This window comes from Lacerta agilis, chromosome 3 (assembly GCF_009819535.1).
Source record: "Lacerta agilis isolate rLacAgi1 chromosome 3, rLacAgi1.pri, whole genome shotgun sequence".
Taxonomy (NCBI): domain Eukaryota; kingdom Metazoa; phylum Chordata; class Lepidosauria; order Squamata; family Lacertidae; genus Lacerta; species Lacerta agilis.
The window spans coordinates 23,889,218-23,903,593 of NC_046314.1; the positions used below are offsets into that span (position 1 = coordinate 23,889,218).

A 14,376-nucleotide genomic window follows, 5' to 3' on the forward strand; every position below is an offset into this window, starting at 1 on the left:
GTTTTTGGAACCCACCATAGGAAAGCAGCGGAAACAGAATTGCTAGGCATTCCCTTTGATGCATCCTCTTCCCTACATTAAAGTGTGTGTATATTCCCTGAGATGTGTACCACTCATCTCCCCCAAGAGGAGACACAGTTGAGGGAACCACCTGTACTTGATGACGAGTGGTGTTAGAAGGAGATAGCCTTCATTCATTCGCTTTTAAATTTTTTACAGTAGAGCAAAGAAGGTATATGGTTATTTATTTTATCCTGCTCTTTGAAAAGAATTGAGTCTGGACCCCAAGTTTCAGGTTAAACATTGCCCAAACTTTCAACTTTAGATCCAGGTATCGCTTGTGACTCCTGTTAGCATCATTGATTATATTTACGTTCAAACCCCCAGAGGCACAGAAGCACCTTCTTTTTCCCTTGAGGTGGTAATGTTTAAATGATATCGGGTCTGCTTAAGGGCATGATTTAATATTATAATATATTCTGTAAGATAAGCACATTAATTTTTTTGTAATTTTTACTTGAATGGTTTCTCAACTATTTGCTGATTCGTACAGTACTTTCTTTTCTTTTTTAAAAAAACAGACTGTATTTTTCCTTAATTGGAATAACAAATCAGTATTGAAGTATATACCCATTACTTATTGTAGCATGTAATGGGACAGTGTGTTTTTCCTTGTCCGTAAAAATAAGCATTCCTGACCAATTTGAGATATTAATTTGCCTGGACAAGCATAATGTGCATAGCATGCCAGAAGCGATTCCTGTAATTGCGGCAGCCATGGTGAAACTGTTTGCCAGTCATACAAATTGGTGCTGGCCACATCCATGATTTCCTTGCCCATACATTACACTTGTTCATACAAGTGTGTGCCCCAAAGTAGTTTGCATGTACAGAAAAATGTATTGGGTGAACTGCCTCAAACGCAGTCAATAACTCAGGTGTTAGTATACCACAGTGGCTCAAAACTGGATTGCAAGAAAGCTTCATGCTTCTGTCATACTTATGTAGCTTATGAGGGATGTATGGGTCTTTTATTTGTCTTACAAACTTTGCTTAAGGAAAGAAAAAGTCTCCTGTGCATATATATTGAAATTAATGTTTTAATATCATAATTATACTTTACAGCCCTGTTACCAAGTTCAAAATAGTTTAAAAAAAACACAGCATAACAATTTAATAAAGTGATGCTCTGGAAAGTACAGCATCATCCATAACCATCTAGGTTATTCACACCTCCCTCCAATGATTCAGATTCCTCAACTCCCATTAAAGTTAATGGGAGTGAAAAGTACTCTGCTGTTGGGAAGCTTTACAAGAATGCAGACTCATAAAAATAGCATGTTGATATTTACATTGTATATACCTAGACATAATACATGGTTTGGGTAATTGTTTATGTTTTGTCTTTTTTGGTCTTGTATATTGGATAATTGTTGTGGTAGCACCTTAGCTATTTCCACAAAGGCATGAAACCAGTGGAGTGGAATGCATATAAGAAAGAAATTGCTATTGATCTCAGCCTAGGCCAAAGCATGCCTTGCATAGCAAATGATTTCCATTACCGTACTATTAAAGATAATTAATGTGCAGTCGTTGCCCCTATCTCATGTTATCGGTCACTCAGATACTATTCAATTTCTATCAAGCAACACTACATTTTATATGGGAGAGGGTTCATCAATAACCACCATCTGGTTATAATTTTATAAATCAAGATGCCCCACACAGTCCAGTCTATAAAAATATGCATTTCCCAGCTATTTGGCTGCCTAGCACAAAATCTTAACGTATAAGTCAATTCATACAAGATGTATTTGGCTTTAGTTTTAAAATCATAAAATATATTCAGCATTTCAGGACAAACTTGTCTCTTTTAACATGATCTTCTATTCCCTTTGCTTCTCCTGGCATGACATAATGTTCTACCCAAAGACACAGACCATTACTTGGAACTAATTGTGCTTTTAGAATTATTTTTTGAGTGCAAAGAAAACCACATTCATGTGCGTAGCTTGTTAAGATTCACCCCATAGTTCATCATAATACAACATACATTAGATAGAAATATTACCTTTACCATAATATGGCTTTTTGACATGGCCGTCACTGGACTTAGACTTCCTGTCGTCTCCAGAAAGCTGTCTTGGAGACTGCTCCTCATAGGATCTCATATTATCCCTCCTTCCAGCTTCCATTGCCATTTTTTCCCTCATGGCTTTTGCTCTTTCCGTTTCTAAAGCAATCGCTTTCTCAAGCAGCGTTAAGTTTCCTTTCGTCATATCAAACACCTCTTCCGACCTATCTGAAGTTACAGAGGCGGTGTCGTCATCTCTTTCGTGGCACCCGCCCTCTTTTGCACAGCTAGAAAAAGTTCTAGATCTGGGGCTCAACTGTTCTTCAAGCCTCATTAAGTTCATCATATCAGAGTAGTTCCTATCAGATGTCCTTCCTTGGAAATCTTCTTCTTGCCGGGCATGTTGGCGAGAATTCATGTTTTGCTGTTGATTCCTTTCCTGTGGGTTTGTCTCGCTGAGTTTCCTGGCCAAATCAAAGCATTGGTTCCTCAAACATTCCAGGCTACTGAGACACACTTCTTCATCGCTCTCTTCCACCATTTTATCTGTAAGCCCATTGTTGGTAGGCTTCCCCAACATCCCATAGTTCATATTCCTGTTTTCTTGCTGAGACATACCGTCTGCATAATTTCTGTCATTAACGTTTTCTGAAAGCACTACACCATGTCCTTGTGCTAACAATTTCAGCGAGTCCACAGTTTCCCTAACAACGTCACTGTCTAAATCTAAACTCAGCTCACTCTTACGACCAACATTTTCATTTTTGTCGCTATCGTCTTCCAGGCTATTAGATGTATTGCTATTCATTTCTGATTCTGTCCTGGCTCTGTACGCTGCATCCTCTGCAATTTTGCCAAGATTTAACAATGACTTCGCCACCAGTTCATCGTAATTATCATACTCATCATTATTGTTATCATCTTTTTCTGTGTCTTGCATTCGAGTATTGTGACAATTCATTTGATGGTCTTCTGCATAGGAGAAAAAAAAGAACAAAGAAAGAAAGAGAAATGGAAAAGGAAAGGGAAAAAAAGTGGCTAGAACTGGAATTGTTTTTGCAGTGCCATGGACAGAGCACAAACGGCCTATCAATCACACTTTAGCCTACAGTGGCTCATAAGCACTAAGAAAACCATATTAATTGAATTTTAGGTTACAGGATTAAGAAAATTGATGGTTCTTATGGAGAAAACGACACTTATACCTTTGCTAATTTCTTAGTGAAGGATTACTGGGCTTAGAAAACATATTCTCTAACCATTTTTTAAATTTGACATTACAATCTCAAATAGTTTTCAAACTTTTATTTTGACCTTTTCTTTCTAATTTGCTTTTTGAAAACAGCTGGATTATTTGTGCTAGTTTACTTGTGTGTGTTCTTTCCAAATATCCCCAATCCTATTGTTCAGCAGTTAACACTTGAGGATACACACACACACACCTAAAAGGTTATTCATTTAAGCTCCACAATGCTAACATATATTATAGTATTTTGATATTATATTATATTATAATATGTAATCACATTTTCTGAGAGGATCAAAAGACATGGGGCTCTTGGGGAAATATGTATTAGTTGGATGTTTCAATTAATAATTATAGACTGCATATCTCCAGCATATAATTTTGAAAATACAAGTACATAAAGGCATATGCATGCATTCTCAGAAAGCATTTTGTTTGCCCAAACAAAGCAGGCAAAAACCTTAACAAAATCCTTCACAATAGTAATATTTGCTAAATACCAGCAATTGCTTATTAACCTATGTGCTACATTATCACAGGTAGACATTTTGCTGATATTTCTGTTCTTATAATGGTTGCATAACAAATAGATTCATTTATCTTGTAATGCCTGTTAGAACTGTTGAAAGACTCAACAGTAAGACAAAAACTAACTTTTGTCATATATTTTTGTACATACCCAACTCATCATTATTGTTAGTAAACATAACTGAAATGAATGGTAGCTATCCATTACACCAATAATATTGTCCATCTATATGTGAAAGCCATTCCTCAGCAACCCTTGACACTCTGCCAATCATGCAGAAACAACAACCAGGTTGGGACGACGCAGGCTGGAACAACCTAGATTCTCAGTAGCTGGGGTCACAAACTGGCAGGTAGCAGCCCCCCTGCCCCATGAGTGAATACTCCCTTCTCCCCTGCCCATATATGTGGATGAGTTCTTTTCCCTTCCATAAGCAAAAGGTGAGCCATTGGAGATAATATTGTGCTTGTTGGGTATAAGCAACCTTTCATGTCTCCAGTCAGCAGAGGGCAGTGTTCGAAATATACACTGTGGTTTCCAGCCATTCCCACCACCCGAGGCAGCCATGAAACTAGTTTCCACCATGTAAGCTTAGACTCCGAAGCCATCCTTGTAAATATGAAAAGAACTGTAAGGACCTCTGTATGGTTTACTTTTTAAAGCAACGCTAGTGATGTGTGAATGGGGAGGAAGAGGGGGTGGATCTGGGTAGCTCCAGATTACAAGCTTTTTAACTCTGCTGAAAACTACCAAGAGAAACCCCACCATGTTTTAATTTTAGAACTCAATTTTGCCTCCACCTGCCGCTGTGGTGCTTATCCTCAATAACAAGAGGACTGCAGCACACCCAAGAGAATCCTTGCAATGTAGTCCTCCATCCACATATATCCCATTTGCCATGCTGACTATTTGTTTCAATCACACTCAGAAAGGAATTCCCAGTTACTGTATATTCTGGCGTATAAGACTACTTTTTAATCCAGGAAAATCTTCTCAAAAGTCGGGGGTCATCTTATACGCCGGGTGGAAAATCTGTGTTCGAGTATATCTCAAACTCTATATTTTAACTGGAAAAGTTGGGGGTCATCTTATACGCCCAGTCATCTTATACGCCGGAAAATACGGTAATTAATTTTTATGGCAGGATTCTTCAGTTTTTACCATGGGTGCTTCCCCTTACCGTTGTGCCAGAGGTCAAACGAAAACGTTACAAAAAGAATTGAAGCAATTATTACAGGGTTGCGAACTGGTCCAAAATGAGATTTTTTTCAGAGGCTTAGCTCATACTAGTCCAGTCCTGCAAACTGGAGAAGCCAATCAACGTGTGGGGAAAGTTTTTGAACTGCAGTTTGCCAGCAGGCCCAAGAAACGTACAAGCTGCATGTTAGAGATGTGAATTACATTGGTGACTCTGACAGGGCTCTGTTCATCCTTTCGCAGGGGCGTATTAGCCATAGAGGCTAGTGGTTTGGGGAACCACGGTGCCACATTCTGGAGGGCGCCAGGGAAGAGGCGGAGGCTGGACACGGCGCCTCCCAGCATCAGCTTGCCGCCCTTGTCCACCTCCACCATGCCGCGCTGCACCCGGAGCCTCCTCCCTACCGGAGGAGCTTCCCTCCATCCTCGCCGGCAGCACCCCCCTAGCCCGCCTCCACCATGCCACGCTGTGCCCGGAGCCTCCATCCCACCAGAGGAGCCGCACTCCAGCTGCTGCCCGCCCGGAGGGAACCATGGGGGTGGGGGGCGCCGGAGGGATCCTTGCACCACGCTGCCAGATAAGCTTAAGACGGCCCTGTCCTTTCATTTCAGGAGAAATAGGCTCCATCCCTGTATGCAGATATGTCCTGCATTTCGTGTATTGGGCAAATGCAAGTAAGGATCTTGCAGCACATGCATACTACCGAAGGTGTAATCACTGGCAGCCTCTTCAGCAAAGAATGGTTAACAGCCAAGCTACACTCCTTTGCCCCACAAAGTACAGTTGACTTAAGGTCATCTTGAACAGTACAATTACTAAAATGCACATACACCAAAGAACAAAACCACCCTAACTATCCTTCTAGAAAATATGTATGATCTCTTTGAAGTGTCCATTTCTTCTGTTCCATAGACTCCTCAGAATTGGGACCCTGCAACTTGAGGTATCTGCTACATGCCACAAGTGTGTTGACATTGGAATATATCTTGCTTCAATTTTTCTTAATCACTTTTCAATAATCATAAGATCAGATCGTTCCATAGACACAACTGTCAAGAGTCCTGATCTGCAGGGATAGCCTTGTGAATTGTGGTGAAATACTGCATGGAGAACATGACATGAGAAATGCCTAGTTATGAACTCCTGCAATGAGCTGAGGTAGTAAGGAGTATTTGCTGTTAGAAAAGAGCCACGCACGAGCAATGCACAAAGTAGCAATGGGTTGACTATGACAATGACCCAATTAGGTACAGGTTTTCTGAAATGATGGTGAGGGACAATACCTCTTCAGGCATTTGTGTGCAGCATTAAGGGCTTGCCCACACTTCTGCTTGCCCTGTGCCTAGAAAGCACGGGTCTGAGTGGTTTCCTGATTGACCCACACTTTCTAGGCATGGGTCCAAGCAGTTTTCTCCTTGCCTTTCCCAGGAAAAACCCACTCTTTTGCTCTAAATCAGAGCAAACATCAATCTGCTGGTGTATAAACGTAATCTGCAGGGTATAGATGTAAAAATAAGTAAATAAATAAATGAGTTGGAGGGCAAAAGTAGGAGGTGCATTTGTGGGGGCTTCCCAGGCATTCTAGAACCATGATAAGTCAGGGTTCTAAAGCACAGCACACATATTGGAAGACGCCACATTTTCCTCGGTTGATTTTCGATGTTTCTTCTTACTCTGAAACTTATGTCAGTGTTTCAGGGATTCTGATGAAGAATGCAACTATAATTTAGTATTGGTAACTGCCATGATCCTCACAGACAAAGGCTCCAAAAGCTTCTCATAATGGGAAATGCATCTGGGTCAGTTTGTGGAGGAGCTTTCTAACAGCATGGTGGGAAACAAATCATTATGATGGCTTTTTAAAGTTAGACTAAAATGGTGGGGGTGGGGAACCTGTAGTATTCCATATGTTGTTTGATTCCAACTCCCATTGGCTCCAGGGATGTTCCAATAGCAACTGAAGGGGCACAGTTCCCCCGTCCTCGACTTAAATAATGCAAACATCATCTTTCTGGTGCAAACAGCAGGCAGTGCAACAGCAGACCAAAGAAGAAATGAAAGATCTACTCACATAATGGTTTTTCCAATATCTACTATGACAAGTATGTTCTCCACAGGTAAACAGGGATTTTTCCTTCATAGAGAGTGAGTGCAAAAAGCCTCTGGCCACAATATGTGTTGATTTTTGTCTCTTTTGTGCATAGGTCAGACATCCATTTCTCATTATACAGAATTTTGCTTTTCTATCATTGATCTATTGCCCATATGAAATTAACTGCAGTCTCCCTCTTACACACACACACACACACAATCTACTTTAGAATACTTGGAAAATTTGTAGTGATTTCAAAACTCTTGGAAGCACTGCTGTCATCTTCCCTAACTATGCCAGCATTAAAGGCTTCACCCATGCATCCCGCACCATCTCTCTCCCCTATCAAACCACATCCTTCTTTTTTAGGTATCCTGCCACTTCTCTTCCTCTCAATTTGATATGCTTCTGTTAAAATCAATTTCTTCTTTGGGAGGCGCCTCTGCTTAAATCTCTGCACTGTCTCTTTGTGTCACTTTCATGAACTTCAAGCCCCTCCTGATCCTTACATTTAAGGCTCTCCACTTCTTTGGCCTTGACGCTTCTCTCATCTCTCCATACTCCCTTTCTTGCTGTCTCTGTTCTGTGCAAACTGATCCGCTATCACTCTCTTTGATTCTCTCTACCTGTCTTTGCCTTTGTGCCATCACCCATGCTGTTCCATGTGCTTTGGACAACCTTCGTTTATCTTGACAAGCCAACACTTTCTTCTTTGCAGATTCCCTCCTTAAAAACCACTTCTCCCTCAAAGACGTTTCTTAAACACACAGAGTTGCCTGCAGCCATGTTATATCCCCCAAACCTGGTCCTATACTCCTTTAGCAAGTCTTGGTTTTTTTCCATTCACTTAGCCACCTCAAGTGTAGAGCAGAGGTGCACAATTCAAACAACTGACAGTGGTTTTTACTCAAGTATTTGTCACATTTTAGCCCATTCTATTAACCTTTTTTCTTTCTGCTTACTTTGCAGCACATTTGTCTTGGCACTACCATCTTCATTAACTCTTCTCCTTTCTCTCTCTCCATCTCATAGCATTCTCTACTCTCCTGTAGGGTTGCCAGGACAAAAACGCCAAAAAAAATGTGATTTTTCAAATAACTTGACTAACATTCAGGACAAAACAGCCCTTCTCTCCAGTCTCTCTCTCCAGGATGTATGGCAGCCCTTCTCTCTTGTATCTGAATCTCGTATATTCGCACAACCATTACTTTCACTTTCCCTCTTTCCTCAACTTGTGTGTTTCTTTTCGCCCTCTTTTCTCCCCGCCCCTTAACATCCCATTTCCCTCTCCCCCTCATATTTAGCACCACCACAGAAAGGAATATGTTGGTTGGCCCAATTCAGAAGGTTTCAGAGGTGGCTTTGCCTTACAAAACTTACAGATTTGAGGCTTAATACAGAGCTAAATACAAGTGTCCCATGGACAGCATATTACTAGAAGAGCAAACTATGTATTCTATTTTTTAAAAGAAAGGTTCCAACCCGTATGCGTGCAGGGATAAACTCAAAACTATATATTTTCCACCGAATCCCAGGTTGTAATTTTTAAGCGTTGACTTACTTCTGGGGTCAGCAACTTTAGATATATAGGCATATGTCTCCTAGGTGTGGCGAATTTTTTTTTATTTGTTTCCCGTGTCTGTAACAATGTTGTGCAATGTCACAAATTGTGGTTGCTTACAACTTGCCTTCCATGCACCCACCCTTTTGCTTAGTCATTCAGGGCCCTGAAACCGGCTCAGTAGTATATGGGTTTTTTTATGCAGTTTTGCATAACATTTGTTTATTATTTTGACAGGAGAACTGCACCACAAAATTTGGAGAAGTGCAAATTTTGAAGGCTAGCTGTATTTTGGTTCAAGAACTGAATAGCGTAGGTTGATGTACAACATGAATGGAATTAAGTTCTCCCTCATCATTACCTCCAGGATAGCTGTGAGTAAACCATGGCCCTTCAGACGTTGAGGGACCCCAACAGCCCACTTGTTATCAAAGGCCATTGGGATTGTAGTTGAGCAACATCTGGAAGATCATGGGTTGTCTCTGAACAGCTTGGGACCATCATGAGGGTACCTCAAGGTTAGATTTCCCCACAAGAGCTTGCTTAAACATTAAGATAGCCTGCAGAGGCCCTTATTCTCAGTACATCTCAACAGTTCATTCATCAAGGAAAAATAGTTGTGTTTTGAACAGCCTTCATGAAGACTGTTCCAAAAAAAAAAAGTTGCAGACCAGTTAAGGATATTTGTTTTATTTTAAAAATAATAATTTATATTAAAGATTTCTAGGTGTGGTGAAACTTTGACATGCAGTGTATAATATCTGAATTAGCTTCAGCCTTCTGGCTCATCATGCATTTCCATTATGCCCGTCTATGCTAAATAGGTTGCCTGCCTCAGTTTAATACAAAGTAATTGATTGTCAGCAGAGTCAAAAAGGTCTATTCATTCATAGATAGTGACTATCTCTAGCACGTCTTCTGTTGATGGTGCTTTATCATCTATAATGCATCCTACTCAAGACCGACAGCATTTGTTATTTATAAGCCCATCACAAGTCATTTGCAAATTAACAGCTGATCTTAAAACCTGTTCAGCTAGCATGTAAGTAGGGAAGATAGTGCACAGCAGCAGCTATGCCCACTTAACATTACCTAACATCATGTTTTGCAGGTACAGCATTGGCATTTATATGCTTGTGACCTGAACGGATATTCTGAAACAAATGTTCAGGATCAATATGTAGACCACATTATAAAGCCAAATCAGTATGCATAGGATACAATCCGGATAAATTAAGTAGGCTTGAATCCTGATTAAATTCATTGGACTCACAGCCCAATATTTCTATTCTATGCATGTTCACTCAGCTGCCCTGCTGAATTCAATAAGACTCCCTTCCAAGTAAGCATACGTAGGATTTCACCCTCAAGAATACAGTTAAATGCTTAGGTGTCAATGTAAACTGGGCATATCCAAATTCTTTTGCCCTCTGAACATATAAGCCAAATGCACTCCCCCGCAACTGCTGATGATTCACATAAATGTAGCACAAGATTTCTGCCCAATCCTCAACCTGCTTTGCTCATTCTAATATGGTTATACTTGGCTCTATCCTCATTACTTCCAATTTCTTTGTGCTGCAGCATTTGACCTACTTGCTTGCAAACAGAACTAATTCACTCCACTTGAATTTGTTTTCGCTATCCATTTGTGTTTGCTGTTGCACTATGCTTTATGATTTCCTAAAATCAATTTATTAAGCCTGAATGAGATGCTTTATGCAATTCAGGTAAATTGTGGACCATGTTTCGCCTCTGCCATATCCATTCAGTGATGCCTGGTAAGTCACCTTGCAGGCAGAACACCCTGCAGAGTTCAACCCTCTGTTTAAACAACAACAGCAGCAGCTGCTGCTGCAGCTTCCAATTGTGATTTTTAAAAGAGTTAATAAGTATGTGGCTTATTGGTAGGCTTGCTAATACCTTTCCTGCACACGCATTTAAGTTTGTGTACTTCTCATTTGTGCCAAATGGAACAGACAAACTCATGATCAGTAAATACATCATAATCACTATATCAGTAACATGGCACAACCTGCTTGAATCAATTTACGGTGCATGTGGATGGAATAGTAAATATGCAGATAGAATGGAAATAAAGTAGGAGCAGGGAACCTGTGGTTCTCCAGCTGTTCTTGGACTATGACTGCCACCATCCCTGAACAATGACCATGCTGGTTGGGGCTGATGGCTGTTGGCCTCCAACACCATCTGGAGAGCCACAGGTTCTCCATCCCTGAAACTTTGGAGATGTGAAAACAAACTCTTTACTCCCCACCCCAGAGCAAGTATCAGGTCAGGCTGAGAGTGAATTAGGACAATTTTGACAAGAAGTGAAGGAAAAGTATGGAATTATAGCCTGAGATGTAGAAAACAGATTTGTTTGCCAACTTCAGCAAAAGCTTCAATGCAATAAATAATTATTTCTCAGTAGATTCTGAGGCTTCACAGTTTGAACCATTTCATAAGTTGCAGTAGCTCCGAGCACTAAGTTATCGAGGAAGCTTACAGGTAATTGCTGGGAGAGTGAGGTGAGCAGGAAAAATATATGCAGGCACCTGACTACGTGACCTGGCTCTGTCAAGTGGCTCCTCATGAATGTCACCTTTGGCCAGGAAAATATTGTGTCAATGTGGAGAGCCTTGTAACAGTGCTAAAAACACATGGCAAGGGACTTACATACATGACAAACAGTGCTGGTCCTACTATTAAGCAGAGTGAGAAAACTACCTCAGGCAGCTGATTTTAGGTGTCATGAAAGGGAAACAAATTGTTAGTTATTCAAATTTTTATTTTTCCCACCAGGAGGGGTAGATGTGCTTTGGGAAGTTTTTGTTTCAGGTGCAAAAAAACCTTAGTTCTTATGCATCTTAACTTGGGGAGTGGGGGCGAGGGACTTGGGGGTACAAAATGTCCTGGGCCAGTCCAGATTACAAACTCTACAAGGAATCACTCTTACACAGAACTATTGCTTAGCAGCTTAAATGTGACTGATGCCATCTGTGAAGCAACCCTTAATCCACAACCTTTAGCCTTATGAGCAAAAACAAGTTATTTGTTGCATTAAATATGATCTCATGGCATTAATCCAAAACGTATGAATGAGATGTCCCAAGGACCTTTCACAAATGAAAAAACCAGCAGCTAGATTTTCAGGCACACTTTCCTTCCTTAGTTTGTAAAAGCAACTATTCTGCTAGCCCATATATGGCCCATTAAACCATGTGCTTTGCAACATGTAATCTTTACATGGTAGTCAGACACCTGTACTTTACCTGTTATATTTTTACTCTGGCTTCCCACTGTTGAAGACGTGCACATGCTAAAGCAATTACAGAAGTGCTAATAAATCAAAATGGCCTTGATTACTATTTCTTTTCTTCACTGGCAAATATGATAACAGCAACAATTCAAGAGTGGAGAACTAATGTTACTAAGAGGAACATGATCTTGGGAAATGTGCTGGTTAATCCACCTACACAGAAGGACTTCTTGCCCATTTCCACCTCCACCCAACCCAAACAACACCCTCTCACTGGTTCTGTATCAGTAGTACCCAGTACCATTTCCAGGTTGATGCCTGCAGTGGGTCTACCTCCCTCATGGACACCAAGGAGGAGGAGCATGGCCAGAAATCTCCAGGGGTCAGTAATGCTTCCTGGAGTTTTCCAATGATGATCATCCCTGACAGCAGACATGGTAGCAGTGAAGGATAAGGCTATTAACATCCATGGTGGTTGTGTATGCCTCTGAATGCCAGTTGCTGGAGAGCATCAGTAAGGAAAATGCCATGGTGCTCAGGTTCTGCTGATATGCTTCCCGGAGGCATCTGGTTGGCCATTGTGAGACCAGGATGCTGGTCTGATCTAGCAAGGGTCTCCCTATGTCCTCATGGAATAAATCAGCACGGCCCAACTGTTGAATAATGATGTGCAGACCCCCTTTCTTCTCCCATTCCTGTCTTCCATTGGCACCCACAAGTAACCACCTCAGCCTCCTCTTCCCTCCATTCAGGCTTTTAAAACTTCCCCTTGTTTGGTAATGGCAAGAAATAGAAAAGAGTTGCTAATCTGTGTCTAAGTAAATGTGCCCAGTGCATTTTGCTTAGGAAGGTGTGTACATAAGCCTCGTTTCATGCCCAATAAGCACGGGACAGGTTTGCCTGGTGGCACTGTGGCCCATAGATTGCAGCAAAGTACTGGGCAATGTTTTGCCCAGTATCGTCTCTATGTGATGGGCTCATGGGAAAAAGCTCACCTTTAAGACTTTTCACCTTTCCCATCATGCCTTGACAAGGGTTTCTTTAGGGACCAAGCTGCTTCTTCACAAAGATTTTATGGAATCCCAATTCAAAATATCCTGCCAATTTCAAATCTCTTACTCTCTGCAGCAATGGCAGAAAGTAGCAACCATTTTTCTGTGTACAGTTAATATAAACATATTCAGTTTGCAGCTGAGGCAGGCCTATTAATTCAGAAATATTTTAATAGCCAAGGACACCAAAGCCAGCTTGAGCTCTGTGACCCTTCCAATAGTCCCCTCTAATTACCACTTTGTCTCTTTAAAGTGGTTTCCTTGCTAGTAATAGGCTTTTCTGTCTTTCTCTGACTGCAGCGGCTAGATGCCTGGCTGGCTAATTCTGGCTTCGGCAAAGGATGCTCATGACTGTAATCTGAATTAATTCTTTCAGGCAGATGTATATTTTAAGATACAAAAGCACCGAGTCTAGGGGTACAGGCAATAGATAAACATAATGTTGTGAAGAAGTCATGGCAAGAGGAGAGAGCACTAATATTACTGTTTGGTGAGAATTATTTCATGCTCTCTGGCAATTTTTGTTTCAAAGCTATGGCAATGTCTTGCCTGCTATAGTTTCTGACCACTTAGTGAAATTCCACATACTGAAATTCTAGAAGGAAATTCTAGAAGGAAAAATAATCTCTTTCCCTCCAGGCCAACTACCTTAGCACAATCAAAGGATCCCAAAAGAAAGAGAGACTGGTCATCTGGAAATCTTTCTGGAGCACAGGTAAGCAAGATGTGGGTAAAACACCTGTAAATTGATACTAAAAAGGAAAGGAGCTTCTGATGGCCCAGGTAAGAATTTTATACTCTTCAAAAACTTATTCTGCCTTTTCCTGAATTCCCTGAGCTGGTTACGGATAGTTTCGAAATGCCTCATATTTTGGAAACCCACTGCTTCTCAACAAAGTTCAAATTTCATAAATCAAATTAGATGGACCTAGGTTAAACTGACAATTTATGTTTGTGTAGTTTATTCAGTGGCAGGATTAGACTGCAAAGTTATGAATCTCGTGTGTGCTAAAATAAATAAATACTGTTCATACAGAGACTACAGTCTTATGTCCCCAAGCTGAAGCTATCATGGGTGAGATCACTTCAGATACCCATGAACTGTGTTGCAACATTCTTTTACAAGTGGTGGGCCTGGGTACTGTGGCACCCTGTGAGAGGAGAGGCCAAAATTTGGCGCTCCAAAGATGGGTAAGGAGGCGTCTGGCTTTGGAAAGGAGGCACGAGGCTCTGGCAGGGTCCCAGATCCCTCCCACCTCCTCCCCAAAGGTGGGAAGATCCTAACTGGGCTTTGGGGAGGAGGCAAGAGGGTTCTACGACCCTGTCAGAGCCCTCACACCTCCTTCCCAAAGCTTTGCTTAC

At 41.1% G+C, this 14,376-nt stretch overlaps 1 protein-coding gene across 15 annotated transcripts in view; it reads right to left on the bottom strand.

Annotated features, from left to right (window-relative positions):
• MYT1L (myelin transcription factor 1 like) overlaps window positions 1–14,376 on the bottom strand; it is a 264,817-nt gene that overhangs the window by 68,122 nt on the left and 182,319 nt on the right. For 11 of the 15 annotated variants that reach the window (XM_033143037.1, XM_033143039.1, XM_033143041.1 and 8 more), the window contains one exon: window positions 2,072–3,046. In XM_033143037.1, coding sequence (XP_032998928.1) covers window positions 2,072–3,046 — 975 coding nt within the window. The remainder of the gene's footprint in view (window positions 1–2,071; window positions 3,047–14,376) is intronic. The other 4 variants (XM_033143034.1, XM_033143032.1, XM_033143028.1 and 1 more) reach the window with 1 other exon arrangement.